The sequence below is a fragment of the Ciconia boyciana genome, chromosome 14 (assembly GCF_034638445.1).
Source record: "Ciconia boyciana chromosome 14, ASM3463844v1, whole genome shotgun sequence".
Classification (NCBI taxonomy): Eukaryota; Metazoa; Chordata; class Aves; order Ciconiiformes; family Ciconiidae; genus Ciconia; species Ciconia boyciana.
Window position 1 is genome coordinate 1,800,061 of NC_132947.1, and position 16,012 is coordinate 1,816,072.

The window sequence follows — 16,012 nt, forward strand, 5'->3', positions numbered from 1 at the left end:
AAGGGGGAGCTGGGGGGTGAGTGGGGCGGCCGAGGCCGAGGCAGGGTCAGGTCGGGGGGTTGCTGCCGGCCCCGTGGCGGAGGGGTCACGCTGCGAGAGCCCGGGCTGCGGGGGGAGCGGTGCCGTGCGTGGGCCCGGTGGGCTCGCGTGGGCGCTGTGGAGGGGGAGGGCAAGGCAGGGCCCGGCCTCTCCTCGGACTCACTCAACGCCTTTCGCCGCCTGTTCGCTGCAGGAGCATCGCCGGGTTACTTCCGAGGGAAGAAGCGGGACGGCGGGGTAGATGGTAGCTTCTGCGGACAAAGGCTTGTCATCCAAAAAGTTTCTCATCTTAAACTCTTTGAATATGTTCTGAGATCCCGGAAAGAACACAGTTAAACGCACCTTTACTTTGCTGATAATGGATGAAGAGAGTCTGGAAACAGCAATTCAGACCTACAATGCCCAGCTGCAGCAAGTGGAGCTGGCTTTAGGGGCAGGCCTGGACCCATCGCAGCAGTCGGACTTGATTCAGTTGCAGGAGGATTTAAAGCAGCTGATAGAACTGACTGAGTCCAGCCTGGTGTCTGTTAAAAAGAGCAAACTTCTGGCTACTTTAGATACAAATGCCTCCTCCTCCTCCTCCCCAGTAGGTCTCCTGGAGCAGGATGCCAACCCAGACAGTTCTGCCCAGGATGAGGAGTATGCTGCTTTTAAGGAAGCCATTGCTGAGCTTGGAGCTGACGAGAAGCCTGCAGCTAATAACAATGAGATATCATCAAAGAGAGATGAAGAAACTGATGACAAAAATGAATCAAAGTACAGTGAAGAGGAGGAGGAGTCTGACAGAGAGGAGGAGGAGGAATTGAGTGGGATGAAGGTTAAAGCCCCCTACTACAGTTCTTGGGGGACCCTGGAGTACCATAATGCCATGATTGTGGGGACAGAGGACTTAGAAGATGGCAGTGCAGGAGTCAGAGTGCTCTACCTCTATCCCACTCACAAGTCTCTGAAGCCGTGCCCGTTCTTCTTGGATGACAAATGCAGATTTAAAGAGAACTGTCGGTAAAAAAGAAAAAGGGGTGGGAGGGGGCTTATATCCTTCCTGCAGCTAAAGGCCTTGTCGTTCAAAGGGATAAACCTCCTCTGAAAGTACCATGTTTGGCTTTTATATCCAGTGAAACTTTGCCTTTTTGTCTTATGTTTTTAAAATGTGCAAACGGTTTGGCAGTTTTCTTTAGCTAATGCAGAGATGAAATGGAAAATCCCATGGGAAAGGTGCAGAGGTGTTACAGAATCAATCGAGTGGCTAAATTAATAACTGATTAAGTATTTTAAAATAAAACACCAAAGCTTGCCTGTCGGTAGTGCATAGATTCCAGCTGCAGCATGGAGAGGTTGTAGAGTCTCCATCTTTGGAGATCATCAGAACTTAAATAGATGAGGCCTTGATCAGTCTTTGAGGTTGGTTGTGCTTTGAGCAGGAGGTTGGACTAGAGACCTGCGTGTCTCTGTGATCCTGTTTATCTCAAAGGATCTGTGAACTTTTTTACTGGATGTGTCACTAGCAAGGAAAGCTTAATTCTCTGGGGTGGGATGCGTTCTTTGTTACATGGCCGAAATAATATGTTTAAGATGAAAAATGAATAACTTGTGTAATTGAAATAATGCACGATAAAACTTCCATAATTACTGGTGAAGATTCATCATCGCTGACAACTCGTTTGCATTTCCTTTAAGGAGAGAAGGAATTTTTATTTAAAGCCTGCTCAAATGAGGTGGAGATAATTCTTCTTCCGCCTTCCCTGGCAGGTTTTCGCATGGTCAGGTGGTCTCTGTGGAAGAGCTTCAGCCGTTCCAGGAGCCCAATCTGAGCGCGCTGGAGGTGGGCTCAGCCTGCCTGGCGAAACACAGCGATGGAATATGGTACACTGCAAAAATAACCGGTGGGTCTTGTGTGAGTGTGCTTTGCCAGGATTCTGTGTGGAAGATGAAGGCTGAGGCTTAAGTGAATATAAAACTTGATTATTTTGGTTAATGATAGAAAAATGTAGCTGCAAAAACTATGTAGCTGCATCCCTAAACTGAAAATCTTGATGTAGCTGAGAAAACCTTCTGAATTTTGTCAGGCTTGGGAAGGGAATAGGCTAGGAAAGAGAAGAGTATTAAACAAAAAGGAGACATAAGAGCAGGAATGTGGAAAGGAAATGGCTACGTGGTCATTAACTGCACTGAAAGGGAAGAGGCAGGTATTGCAGGAATTTGCATGCATATTAGGTTAGAATCACAATAATCTGCTCTTGTTTAAACAAAAGCCAGGGGAGCTGGCCCTGCCCATCAGCTGCTGATACAGGCTTCCCAAGTCCTGGGAAGGGTGAGGGTTTATTCTCTCTTTCCATCTTTCTTTGACTGTTATTAGGTCAGAGGGGAGCAAGTCTAACTTCTCCTTAATTCCATTGCTCAGCAGCCCATTGTTCTTCATTTTTAGAAATAAACCTTTAAGTATCAACACAGGCATTGTGGAAATAGCTTTTCATTGCAGTGGGTGCTTCTCCCTCCCAGACAGAAATCTAAAGCACAAAGAAAAACCAGAATTTTTTAAAACACATGTCCCTTGGGCCTTCCCCCTCTCCCATGTCGTTCCACTGGAGCTAACCCTGGTTTAGAAAGCCCTCTGCCTGTTGCGTGTTGGAGACTTACTTGAACTCTTGTTCCTTGCTTTTCCTTCTGTAGACATCGACAGTGGTTACTACACTGTGAAGTTTGATTCCCTGCTGCTCAAGGAAGCTGTTGTGGAAGGAGATAGTGTCATTCCCCCCCTGCGAAGTGAAGATGGTGCCTCATCTGCCGAGTCTGATGAAGACAGTGTTGATGATTCTGGGTATGCTAAAGGTAAGAGAGTGGGGACAGTGTGAGCGAAAGCGACTTTTGATCTTGGTCTGCCTTTCTCTGGGACCTGCTGAATTACTCTCCTGGAGCTTTCATTGTAAGTGTCTCACCTCTGATGAAAGAGTAGCTAATCTCGTTGTATGTTGCTGAAAGATAGAGAATGGTAATTAGCTATTATGTTACAATTGCAAACTAAAATCTTTGTTTTATGCCAATTACTGGGCTAATGAGGGTTGGAGGTTTCCATGGGAACTCCCAACACGGGAAAGTAGAGGGTGTGATATTTTAGAGCTGAGTTCCAAGCTCTGAGTCTGTTTCTTATGTGGCTGGCTGAGTTGAGCTAATAAGTGAATCAGAAGACTTCCTCATCTCTGGGACCTCCGAGTAGCTTCATGACGCAAGAGTACGAGACCGCAGTAGCTGTGAGCATTTGGTCCTTTGAGTGCCTCGACGAGGTCACAGGAACAGCCATGCCCTGCTTTAATATTGAAAGCTGACACAGAGAGAGCTCAAGTGACTTCTCTGAGATCACACAGACAGCACTGTCCCTGTGCTAGTGCCACAGTTACGTCACAGGGACAAAGTTGTGTCCTAGAGCTCTTTAATTTAGCCTAGTAGAGATTATTGGATCCTAATAACACAAAATTGGTATAGTGGCCTAGAGGAGCCTCATACCAGAGACATAAGCTGGAGGCACAGAATAAATACTACATGCCACAGTGCCAAATTTTACTCTGCTGGCGTATGTCAGTCTGTATGACCATCCTAGAAGGAAGGAAGAGAAGCATAAAAACTGGATGATTCTGCCTGGAACTATGAGATGGTATGTGCATTAAATCAAGTGAGAGCTTTCATTTAAGTAACTTGCTATGCAGTGTTCATAAAAAATGACAACTCAGTAGGAACCAAGTAAGGCTGAAGTAGCTGCTGAATGATTCTAGGGTGAGGGAAGTATATTGTACTGCCGTGGGAGGGGGTTTCATGCTGTGTGGGTGCCCCAGATGAAGGTTTTGTGTAGCAGCTTTGTTTTTGTGTTTCACTGATTCGTCTCTTCTGTGCCACAGTGATAGATTCGGGAGTTCCAGAGAACGGGGAATGGACTCCTGCGTGCAGTTCCTCTTTTGGTGGCTGGGAAGCCCATACTCGTGGTATCGGCTCCAAACTGCTTGTTCAGATGGGATATGAGTTTGGAAAAGGTAAGGGGAGAAAGCGGCCCTGGTGCTGTGAGAGCCTGACGGCCTCGTCACCTCGTGATGATGTGATGATGGATCCTAAAGCTAGTTAAGAAAAACAAGATTTTTGGATGAAGCTAAAACTTTTCTTTGCTGAAGGGCCTGTTAGATAAGACTTAAGCTATGTGATGAATTACACCTGTGTGGAAGTGTTAGCAGGAAAGAAGGAATAGCTATTTAATCAAAGTACAGGCATATGTGTGCACTAGCCCCTGTATGGTAATAGCAAAAATTGGAGGCATTTGGAACCATGGTCAAGTTCATGATTAAAGCCGTGAGAACTGTTGTATGACATGTTCAAAGGCTTTAGGTAGAAGGGAACTGATCTATGAAGCTTCTGATGTCTGTGTTAAAGCATCTCTTGGCCTTAAACACAGACTTCAAAGCCTGCTCAACTAGCTTCTCACTACACAAATTGTATTGAGCCTTGGGGCTTTTAGGAGGGCAGTCTGCTATTTGCATTTGTGTCTAATTCTCCCAGAGGAACTAAACCAGTTTTAAGAAGAACCTGGCTTGAGAAGCTGAGAATGTGGGGCTGAACCTAGTTTCACAGAAACCGGCCTGACGGATGACCTCGGGTTTTTTATCACTGTCTTCTGCTGTAGAAAGCTCCTGTCGTAGCATCCACATCCACCATGCAGTGGCCTTTGCTGCTGCCCTTGACTTGGATGGTAGTCATCACTTTTTGTGCCTCGAAAGCCCGTTTGCTTGTTCTAAGCTTGTTACTGTCACCGTGAACTTGTGGTGGGAGGTGACTCCAGAGGGGATGTCCTCGCTTGAGTAATCGCTTGGTGTCTCTCCTCAGGGTTAGGGAAGAATTCTGAGGGCCGAGTGGAGCCGGTGCAGGCTGTGGTACTTCCTCGAGGGAAGTCCCTTGACCAGTGTGCTGAGGTGCTTCAGAAGAAGAAACAGGGGAAGCTGGACCCAGGCAAATCGAGGAAATGCCGAGCAAAGGGAAGCAACTCTGGACAATCCCCTGCAGGCAGCCGTAAGCCTCCCCGCAACGTGTTTGACTTTTTGAATGAGAAACTGCGAGGGAAGAGCACTGGGGAGAAGGCTGGAGGGATGGCACTGCCAGAGAGGAACAGCAAAGAGATCTACCATGCTAGCAAGAGCACCAAGAAAGCCCTGAGTGTCCGCCTCTTCCAGACAATGGAGAAGATTGAACAAACGCAGAAGGATATCAAAGGAATCCAGCAGGCCCTGGCACGCAACATTGGACGGTAGGAAAACATTCTCTTTGGGACTGCAGGATGAACTGAGAATTCTTGGTGCTTCTGGGAAGGGGTGGGCTTGAAATCAGGTATAGGAGGAACAAGTGAAACATATCTGGGTGAGACCTAAGGGGAAGTGGAGGAGAGAGACTTCAGCGTGTGCTTTAGGCCAGCTTGGCCACTGGCAGATGTGTCTGGGGTCCTTTGGCTGGAATTCAGGCTGTGGCAAAGAGAGGGGCTCTCTGAGGAAAGGTACTGGAATCCTTTCCTTCTCATGCCCATCTCCGCAGCATTGCTGTTGAGCATCACAGGAGGACATTTTCTAGCCCAGATTGTGCTGAGCATCAGGTTCTTCCTGGCTTTCAGCAGGTCACTTGCGCTAATCCCGCAGGAAAGGGCAAACCCTCCTGGGATGATGACAAGCCTTTGATCTTATCATGCAGGATGACATTGCTGTAATGCTTTTTGCTTTCAGGCACAGCATTGCTACAGCTCAGCTGGAGGAGAAGCTGGCTAATGCGCACAAACAGCTGGGGCAGCTGCAGGCCCAGGAAGCCAGTCTGCAGCGGGAGCAGAAGAAAGCAGACACACATAAGAAGATGACTGAGTTCTAGTCTCTGAGGAAGGCGTTTGACTGCAGTAATTGTCCTTCTAGCCAGCCCCGGTGCTCGTGGCCTCAGAGCCTGGGTGAGCCATCCTGCTCCTCTGGGCCTCAGGCTGCCCAGCCTGAAAACTGGGCTGAAAAGCAGCAGTTTCTAAAACTAGATGCTTCTGAGCTCTGCTGGGAGGGGGAGGAGTACACATCCAGCCAGCCCTGAAAGCATTTAGTAAGCCTGAGCCTTGTATAAGGACTAGCTACAAGAAATACGATTCTCTGCTCTCTTGCACACTTCTTTCCTCTGTTATCACTGCGGTAGCGCTTCCATCCAGAGTCTGTAGCTACTTGGGCGATAACATTGCTGGCTACGAACCAGCTGAGGAGGGGCTTTGAAAGCCCCACATCCTGCCACCAACTGTGGCTTGTGTTTGCAGCTAACTGACGAACACAAGTGGAGGCAGGGTCCTGAGCGTGTTCTGGCGAAGCAGAAAAGGCTTGTGCTGGGTGAAAACAGCAAAGGCAAATTGCTTCAGCTGCTCTTTACCTTCTGTTTTTTGCTATGGGATTTATCTGAGAACTCAGGTTTTTTGGGAGCAGTTCCTTGTAGCCCTAGAGTAATGAACAGGCAGAAAACTGGCAGCTTGGAGGTGGGTACTAGTGGCCTCAAGCACCAGATTTCATCAGTTTGACTGTAAGAGTATCCCTAGGACATGCCTAACTCATTGACTTGGCATGGGAAGCTGCGAGGTTCCATAAGTAGAGTGCCCAAGCTGAGGCGATAAGACAGCAGAGTAACGGATTCTCAAACCTAGCTAGGAACAGCTCCACAGGGAACCTTGTGATTTTGCCATCATTACTTGAGTTTTTCTGTCCTAGGTGGCTCGCCGAACACGGGTCCTTTGATTAAAAAACCTCAGGACCCAGATCCAGGTCAGACTGGGCCCTGGATGAGCACAAAGATCAGGAGGTCTCTATGTGCCCAGCGTGTAGCCCTGTCTGCGGGAGAGCTTCAGGCTCTGCTGGAAGCAGGCCAAGCAAGTGAAGTGCCCTTCCCTGCAGCATGGAGAATCTTTGAACAGGACAGATGTCTTCTCCCCCAGGTTGTATTCTGCATTGGCGGCAGCCAGTCCTTGCCCCAGAGGAGATGGTGGTTTCATCAGACTCTGTTTCTGGTGGGACTTGTGCATTGTAATTCCTTTTTTAAAAAAAAATTGTTTGCAATTTCATGCCAGTATCTTAAGGACGCATTTTTTTCATAATTTAAGAAATCGATTTCCTTTTATTCTGGGAGTCATTTTTCTAAAGAAAAGTTTTGCTCCTTTAGTACCACCTTTTTTATCTGTTCCTAAGAAATTTGTAAAGCTGGCAGCCTGGGTGGGGCTGCACCTACTTGTAGGATCAGACTGCCAAACCAACCAGAAATTCTAAGGCTGAAGGAGATACAATCAGAGTTGTTCAAGTCATGTGGGATCTAGCATTGCTGCAGGCACACCTCAGAAAACACAGAGTGACAGCAAAAGTAAACAAGATGAACGTCTTCAGGAAACCTGTTAGAGTGACTCTCTCCTCTTGGAAAGCGCTTGGATCGTGCCATGGTGGGCACCGTGTAGATGTGAAAGGTGGCGTGGGCTGCCTCGAGCACTTCAGCATCCATCGGTTTCTAACTAAATTGGCCGTATTATCTTCATTGTTCTGAATTCGTGTTCTCCACACACTGGGCTCAACTCAAGGGTTTAACAATGGTTGCTCAGTGCCCTTCCCTCACAAATGACTGTTTTGTTTCCCGCACTCAAGTGTTGAGTGGTGACAAGGATTAATGTGCCCAGCTTAGCATGGGTGCTTGCTGAAGTGGCCCATGACTGGTGAGCTGAGCAGAGAAATTTCTTGGGTTTGTGTTGTGTCCTGACACTATTTAACATCATCCTCTCTTTAAGAATTCGGTGTATTAGTCCTGTGTCTCGGCTAAGTCATATTTTGACAACTTCCTTGGGATTTCCACAGCCTCACTTATCAGACTCCTATTCGAATGGCTGCTGCCTCCCACCCAAGACAGTTCATGTCCCTGGTGAATAAAGTTGGTTTTTATTTTTTCCCTCTGTTCTTGTAAGGCGTTCATTTGTAAGGTAACGATGACGTGTGGTGACCCATTCTTTCCTTATATTCACCTGCGGATAGAGAGCCGGCACTAGAACCAGCTCGGTGGGAAGCGGAGCGCGGCAGAGGGTGCTCTTGTGTGCCGGGTGCCTGCAGAGCTCGTCTGCAGCGTTGCTGACAGCCAAGGCGGGGGGGAAACCCAGCCTACCATTGGGTGAAGCAACCACCTCTGCAGGCCAGGAAGCGAGCTGTGGTGTGTGCTGCATGGTATCTGCTCAGAGCTGTCTGCTCTAGAAAGAGCTAAAGAGGAGGGGGAGAGCTCGGATCGAGATGTTTGAAATGTTCGGGAACCCCTAAGTAGGAATAACTCTGTGGGATAAAAGAAACTAAAATACTCCAGGTTGGCTGGCAAAGAAGAGAGCATGATCGGATTCCTGCTCTTCATGCTCACCGGCTTTTGAGTTTCTGCAAAGTAAGTGCTTTCTTGCCTGGCAAACTTGGGTATCTGCAACTAAACCAGGGGTTGAAAAATACTTAAAAAAAAACTTGATCCGTATAGAAATTGCAGCATTGTTGGAGATGCTGTTGCAGCTAGCTAGGCTGGACAGGCAGGATTCCTACACTGCGATGGGGGAGCATCGGCTGGGTTAAACTTTCAGTCGGCTGCGAAGAGAGCTGCAAGCTTTGTGCCACTTAATGCTTTGTGCTCTGGAAGCATCTGGGCTTAAAAAGGAAGAAAAGGTGTTTGAACTTGGCTACGCTGCTGGGCTCCCACGGCTTGAATCTGGGGGTTGAGTGGGAACCGATTCCTTTCGTGGTGAATGGTGTTGAGGTCAGAGGTGTAGGGCATTGCTTTTTTCAACAGAAAAATTTCCAGTTGTCTTGCGGGGAGGGGGACTAGATTTTTTGCTTGTATGTGGAACAGCTCTTGGGGAACTGCTGAGCTCCTGGCTGCAGGTGAGGAGGCTTGAGAGAGTGTGGTCATTGGAACGCTGTTCTCTGTAAACCTGAAATTATGTAAAACTACTGAGTTTGTGGAAGAAAACCACTGTGGTAGGCAGGTGATTCTTGAGAAAACATGCATCTCCTTAATACGCCCGTCCTGCATTCTGGAATCTGGCTTCCCATAACTCCAGCACTGAGGTCTCGCCAGAGCTGGTGTCCTGCTGCGGCTCAGCTCTGCAGAAAATCTCTCTTGCAGGTTCTTGACTTCTGCTTAGAAGTGCATTTCTCTGCCCAAGTGAGTGTTTCCAGCAGTTGCGGAAGGGCGGGAAGAAAGAAAAATGCTGAAATGATGTCAGCCTCGACCAAAGCCACTCGGTGTGAGCAGGCGGGTCACTTACCTTAAGGTTTTAAAATTATATTTTCACAAAAGCCACTCCAGCACATGAGTAGCGATCAGGACCATAGTTAGAAGCATGCATCCAAGTTTTGTGACATTTGGGTCCGGCGTTTAGAAATATAGTTGGCCCTTTCTAAATGAAAAGCCTCCAGAGGAGTTTGACGATGAAATCTCTCCCTCCTGCTGTGGAAATGCGAGTGAAATGGGTGAGATCTCATGCCTGCTCCATGTTTGAAATAGCCTTAAAATTTACTAATTGCATCCCATGGTCTGTGCTGTTGACTAACTGTTATAGGGCTTTCACTTTTCATAATGGAAAAGAAAAAAAAAGATCTACTTCTGCTTCTTGGGACTTTTTTTCAGTGCAACTCCCCAAGGTACCCGAGCTGTATTTGCTGCAGCCGTGTTCGCAATCACTGATGGAAATCAGCTTGTGATGTTTGTCCTGGTTTCTTGCAAATACGGTTTTAGTAGTTTCATAGACTTTCTTCTCGTCACCCTGCGCTGAACACTGTGTGTGTTTTTTTTCTGGGTAGATGAATCAGAGGCTAGGCAAAATCAGCAGCAGCAGCACTTAATTTTGCCACAAATTCAATCTTGTTTTCATGAAGCCCAGCTGAGAAATTTGCGCCTTTTGTAGGAGTCGCAAAAAACTCCCACGTCCTCGAGTAACAAACCAACTGCATTTATCGTGCCCGCGCTCAGGTATCACAAAAGGGAGTTATTCCCTCCTCGGGGGCCTGTGGGTGTGCGTCGCACGTACGCAACGGCTGTGACTGCTCTCATCTTCAAAGCCATCTTGGCTTGCGGAGCCAGCGCTTTACGAAATGTCGTCTGCTGAGTCTCCTGCCCCGGAGAATAGCCCCGGGACTGAGAGATCAATAACTTTATTGGCAGGAAATTCAGGTGTACGTTTCAGAAGGTCTGCTTGAGACTTTGCCTTGCAAACCTGCTCGGTTCTACCTGAGCAACTTCGGTCAGGCACGGGGTTTTCCTCTCAAATTGGTAATTCTGGGAGAACCAATGTGTCGTCCCAAAAAGTGGCTTCTCCCAGTGACTGCTGAGCCCGAAAGAGCGTGCACTGGGCATTTCTATAGGTCAGAAATCCAGGAGCAACCACCAACCTCCTGCACAACAGAAAGTAGGTCAGAAGAATTTCTCTGCATTAATTTCAACTTAGGGAGCCTCTCCCTTCTTTCTTCAATCTTAAAAATTCAGGGATGGAAAATCCACCTGCTGTGGGATAAGCTGCCCCGTGTGCGCCTGCCTCAGCGTGCTAAAAGCTCGCACTTTGATTCCAACATAACACCAGCTCCCAGCCATCGTACCTCGTTATAATTTTGTCTGCTAAACCTCAGAGCCTGCTCAGTTCTGCCCTGAACGCAGTCCCTTCTGCAGCCTGCGATCCTGTCGCTCTAATGAGCTAAACAAGTTCAGCGAGGACTGTCTAAAGCGACTGCCCGTGTTGCAGGTAATCCGTATAATTAATGTATGCTCAGACAGAAAAGCAGTGTTGTCTAATTAAAACGTCGTTGGAGAGGGAACAGCCTTCCCTTCCCAGCTCTGATCTAAGCCAGTCTGTCCAGCCCGGTTAGTCCCTAAAACCTCCCTGTCTCAGTTTCCCTGTTGAAATAATTGCTCTCCAGGGGTTAAGGCTTCAGTCAGGGACGTTTCCAAAGGCGTGGGAAGTTCTCGAATAAAAAGGCGCTACAAGTGGGCAGAGACTTGCTGGTTATTGGGGCAAAGATGCACCAAAGATGCTGCCGTGTGACACGGGGTGCAGGGGAGAGGGGAGCAAGATCGGTGCCTCGATGGGCACAGACCTCCCTGCTCACCCTGGGGCTGGGGCTGCTGTAGGACCCGAGATTCACGCGAGGCAGGGTGGCTTCTCACCGGAGCTCGTCTGATCTTTGTCATCCGGATTAAGATATGTAAGAGGGTGAGTAAGAGGTGTGAGGTGCCCCACGGGCTTTCTGCGTCCCCAGCTGTGCCGGTGGAAGCTGTCCTGCTCGGCTGTGCGAGCCCTGTCCCGCCTGGGGACTCTGCTGCCGGCCCCGTCTGCATCAGTTACCATGGCTTCTTCGAGCCATGCTTTACTCCGGTGCTGGGAAACTGCCTCGATCTCTCTTTGGATGCTGGCACGCAGATCTCTAGCAGCAGGCCAGCCTTTTTGGGGAGCAGGGCGTGCGCAGAGCCGGGCTTGCGCAAAGCTGGGCTTGCGCAGAGCTGGGCTTACGCAGAGCTGGGAGCAGCAGCCGCTGTCTTGACACTGGTGCAGGTGAAGCGGTGTCAGCTTTTGCTTTGGGCTTTGCAGCACGCTGACGGCTGAGCGGGGACAGGGGTGATGGGACGGGGTGTCACCAAGAGCCCCCCTGGGAACGGTGCGGGATCCTGACGGGCTGGGAAGCGTCTGCTCTTTGTGCCTGGCTTCCCGGCGCCTTCGTGCCTCTGCACCACTTGCTCTGGCCTTGCCGCTGCCGTGGTTTGCAGGGGAGGACCTTTTTCCTTGAATAAGGCACAGGGAAGGAGGCTAGCTTTGGGCAAGGCACAGCTTTTTCTTTAGGCAGAGGGAAATGGTCGAAAGGTCGGGCATTTTTGCTCTCGTGTCACGGCACAGAGCGGCTGCAGAACCGGGGTTATGGTGGCAGAGGAGGTGCGGGGTCTGCGCTGCCTGCAGCGAAGAGCTGGCCCAGCTGGGCTGGTGCTTGGTTGCCATCCCGCAGCTCCTGGCCCAAGTGTGGATCGTGCTGGGATGCTGCAGGGAGCGACCCGGGTTCCCATGAGAGCAGAAATGCCACGGTGGGGTTTGCAGGACGGGGCTGGGCTCAGCCCCCCGAAGCTTGCGGTGCAAGGCGCTGCAAACGGGCTGACACCCGTGATGCTGGCAGCACCGTTGCTCCCACCCGGGATTTTCTGCCCTGTAACTCCGCAGGTCCCATGGCAAGGGTGGAAGGGACCGAAACCTGTGGGGCTCGGAGGGGCAGAGGGCAAGACCCACTGCCGAAGGAAGTTGTCCCGGTGCAGGCCGCTGAGCCTGATGTGCGAGGAGGGAGAGGAGGGAGAGGCGGCTGCGAGGCTGAAGCTCGCCTTGTTTCCGGGAAGCTGAGTCATCTGTTTGCCCATCCCATCTGGGGCACCCTACAGCCTTTGCTGGGGAGCGGTGGCACCCCTGTCCCGCAGCCCAGGGCGGTGTCCCGGTGTCCCCAGAAAGCACACTGGCACTCTTGGGATGTCTCCAGCGGGTTTTCAGGGCCCCTGGGCATCTCCTTTTCAACATCTTAGCGGCAACTTGGGAGCTTGAATCCTGTTGGGTTTGTTGGTTTGTTTTGTTTTGTTTTGTTTTAAAAGGAACCAAAATCTGAAATTTTTCCAGGGGGTGGCAGAGCACCCGCAGCAGGGTGTCTGCACCAAGGCTGGGCAGAGCATTGAAGGCATCACGGTGACCCCGGGGAGGGCAGCGGCTGGCCAGAAAATGTGGCCCCCGGTGCACGTCCTCCCCCAGAGCATCCGGAGAGACCCCCTGCCTGGGGGGCTGTGCTGCCGGGGCCCTGGCAAGCCCTGGGGGCTGCGCAGCACCGTCTCGTGCCGTGGTGAGCCCAGCAGCGCCCGGCTGCACCCCGACTCGTGTTTTCTCTTCCCAGAGCTCGGCCCCGCAGCAGTGTCGGAAGCGGTTCCCCCATGGCTGCAGCCGGGAGCGAGGGGCTGGCGCGGACCCCGCTCCTGCCGGCCGGCGCTGCCCTGGCCCTGCTCGGTGTCCTGGTCTACCTGGGCGCCCTGTGCGCTGCCTGCAGACGGTACGCACTGCCCGCGGCCCCTCTGCTTGCCCTCCTGGCGCTGGGGACGGGGTTGGGGGCCCGTCGGTGGCACACGGTGGCTGCACGTGGAGACCCCACGTGTGCCTGTCCTGAGCTGGGACTGCTGGGATCTGCTGCTCTGCTCACCCCGGACCCCCAGCCGCAGCCCCAGTGCAACTCTGTCTGGCCTGATCCTGCACCCCTGTGCCTCGCTCCCCCCCCGCCGCACCCCCTGCGCCCAAAGAAGCCGGTACGAGCTGGGGATGGGGGACGTGGTCTTGCAGGAGCAGCCTGGAGAGAGCTGAGCTGCGAGCGGGATGGGCAGGATGGGTGATGCCGGGGCGATGCCAGGGGTGATGCTGGGGATGCCCGGCATGGCTCAGCAGGGTGTGGGATGCAATTAAGCCCCCATCCAGCACGGACCCTGCTGCAGGGCTGGCAAGGGAGCAGGGTTGTGGGTTTGGGGGCTGCTGCTGCTCCGGCGAGGGGCACACGGCGATGCCCATCGTGGCCAGGTCGGGATCCCGGGGCACCCGCTCCTTGCCCCCGGCTTGGCCACCCACCTCAGGCTCAGCCCCGCTTCTCCCCACAGCAAGGGCAGGAAGAAGAAGGTCCCTCCGGATGGGGTGACGCTGGTGGACGAGGTAAGCGCATGCTGGGAGGGGGGCCAGGATCAGCCCCAGAGGAGCTCTGGGCACCCCAGCTCCCGGCCACGAGCCTGAGGGTGTGCGTTCCCCCCCTTGCAGTCCCTGCTCAGACAGACGCAGCTGCGGTCGCTCAGCAAGTCCGACACGAAGCTGCACGAGCTGTACCGGGTGAAGGCCAGGGATGACAGTGAGTAGCCATCAAACTGGGGGAGCTGACGGGGGCCGGTGGCCCTTGGCAGGTGCCCGCAGTCCCTGCACAGCCCGGCGAGCGCATCGTGGCACGCACACACGTGCTGCGGTGCCCGTGCAGTGCTGGCGCAGGGGTTGGTGCTTGCTGCATCCCCGGCATCCCCCCATCTCCTCTCCTCTCCTCTCCCCACAGCCCAGCGGCCGGCCAGCCTGGATTTCCCCCACGCTGCGGCTCCCGCTGCCGGTGCCGACTCCCTGCACAGCTCCGGCGTCAGCATCCTCCTGCACCGCGAGCTGCCCCAGATCCCCATCCCCGAGCCCCCAGCCGCCTCCCCGGCCCCCGACCAGACCTACTCCAACCTGCTCTTCACCCCACTGCACAAGCCAGTGCCGGACACCGTCTATGAGTCCTTGGCGATGAGGGGGGAGGATGCCCTAGTACCCCCCGCACCCACCAGCACCCAGGTGTCCCCCTCACGTGCCAGGCACGAGGCAGCTGATTATGCCTGTGTCCGCAAGGTGAAGAAGACCGTGCCTGCGGAGGTGCAGGATGGGGCTGCGGCGGGACCTCCCGCAGCCCCACGGTGCTGGGACGGCGTGGGTGACGCTCCCCTGGCGAAGGTACGGCTCTGGGGGGACGGCAGGGACGGGGCATGGGGCCGGCGCTGCGCTCGCTGGATGGGGCACATGGGGGGCCATGTAATGCCCTGCCTCCCTGTAACGCCCGTGTCCGGAGCAGGGTGTAAATTAGGCTACTGCACCTCCAGTGGAGCTTTTAGAGGGGGCCAGGATGAAGCCAAGACCCCGAGGGCAGGCGATGTCCACGGTGCTGGTGTCTGTGCCCTGCAAAAGGCTTCTTGCATCATGCAAAAAGTGGGATCCCCAGTGGGTAATCCACTGCTGGGATCCTGCCGGGGGCTGTGGGAAGCTGGGGTGGGGCATGGGCGTGGGGACACCCCGTGCTGGGCAGGGGCTGCCCCCAAACCCCCACCTTCCTTTTGCAGCTGGAAGAGATGTACTCAACGGTGTGCAAAGCCACCAAGAAGAAAACCCAGGTCCCCGCATCGTCCCCAAGGGCCGTGAGGGAGGCGGGTGCTAGGTGGCCGCCCCCCCGCCGGGAGGAGGGTGCCCCAGCCGGGTGCTGGTCCCCGGCAGCCCAAGGCCACCCCGACCCCTGCTACGAGTCCATCAGCGACAAAGCCTGGACTGCTCAGGGCTGTGGCCCTGACCCAGACTACGAGGCCGTGGACGTTAACTGGAAGAAGGTGGCGAAACGGGACAAGCCGGGGAAGCCCCGTGCCCCCGAGAACCTGTACGAAACCGTCGGCGACGTTTGGGCAGGGGAGTCCCGGCGAGCCTCTGCCAGGATGGTGGCCAACGGGCTGGAGGTGTACATCACCAACCTGTAGCATCCCCCCGGGAGCGGGGTCCTCGCCGCAGGGCGGTCCCAGCCTGGCCGGATGCCGTCGGGGCGGGGGTTCCCCCGGGACTGGCTTTCCAGGGGGTTGAGCCCCCCGGGGATGGACGCACACAAGCCCAGCACCCGCTGGTCCGGCTGCATCCCTGCAAGTGCTTTCTGTATATATTTTATGTTACTTTTCTTTAAGCGTCCTTGTCCCATCCCAACCCACCCTGCGCCAGCAGGTTGACGTCGGGGTGCCCTGGGGGATCATCCTGACACCGGGATGATCGGGGAGTCATCGGGATGATGCAGGGTGATGTCTGGCCTGAGCTGGCTGCTGGGTGCTGCCACCAAGATGGGAGCCAGGTTGGGACAGGTCGTGTTTTGGGGCGGGTGGTGGCAGGGCTGTGGGCCAGCCCCATGGCCCTGGGCTGCAGGATCAGGCCCCTTATCCGTGGGGTCATGCCATGAGCGAGGGTCTCCGTCCTCCTCCCTCTGCCTGGGGAGAGCAGGGCCCCGTCCAGCCCCTGCGAAGCCCCGAGCAGCTTTGCTCCCATCGCTGAATGTCCCTGATTATGGGGACCAGGGGCCAGCCCCGTGCCTCGGTGCAAGGCAGTGCAGGCTGCAGGCTCTGC

The 16,012-nt window shown here is 53.4% G+C and overlaps 2 protein-coding genes across 3 annotated transcripts; both read left to right on the forward strand.

Annotated features, from left to right (window-relative positions):
- The first annotated feature begins 67 nt into the window (after nucleotides 1–67).
- Nucleotides 68–8,001, forward strand: ZGPAT (zinc finger CCCH-type and G-patch domain containing). Of its 2 annotated transcripts, XR_012045151.1 has the most exons (7): nucleotides 68–1,041; nucleotides 1,789–1,922; nucleotides 2,710–2,868; nucleotides 3,930–4,061; nucleotides 4,903–5,320; nucleotides 5,787–5,998; nucleotides 6,786–8,001. XR_012045151.1 is itself a non-coding variant. In XM_072879261.1 (6 exons), the coding sequence occupies exons 1-6, from the start codon at nucleotides 398–400 to the stop codon at nucleotides 5,923–5,925; spliced, it is 1,626 nt and encodes a 541-aa protein (XP_072735362.1). In that variant the 5' UTR covers nucleotides 69–397; the 3' UTR covers nucleotides 5,926–8,001. The 2 variants fall into 2 exon arrangements, 1 of the variants encoding a protein (XP_072735362.1); XM_072879261.1 differs by having other exon boundaries at nucleotides 69–1,041; nucleotides 5,787–8,001.
- A 327-nt stretch (nucleotides 8,002–8,328) lies between these two features.
- LIME1 (Lck interacting transmembrane adaptor 1) lies at nucleotides 8,329–15,384 on the forward strand. Its single transcript, XM_072879408.1, has 6 exons — nucleotides 8,329–8,475; nucleotides 12,987–13,139; nucleotides 13,732–13,783; nucleotides 13,886–13,973; nucleotides 14,169–14,596; nucleotides 14,980–15,384. Exons 2-6 carry the CDS (start codon nucleotides 13,024–13,026, stop codon nucleotides 15,382–15,384), a joined length of 1,089 nt encoding a protein of 362 aa, XP_072735509.1. The 5' UTR covers nucleotides 8,329–8,475; nucleotides 12,987–13,023.
- The last annotated feature ends 628 nt before the right edge of the window (nucleotides 15,385–16,012 follow it).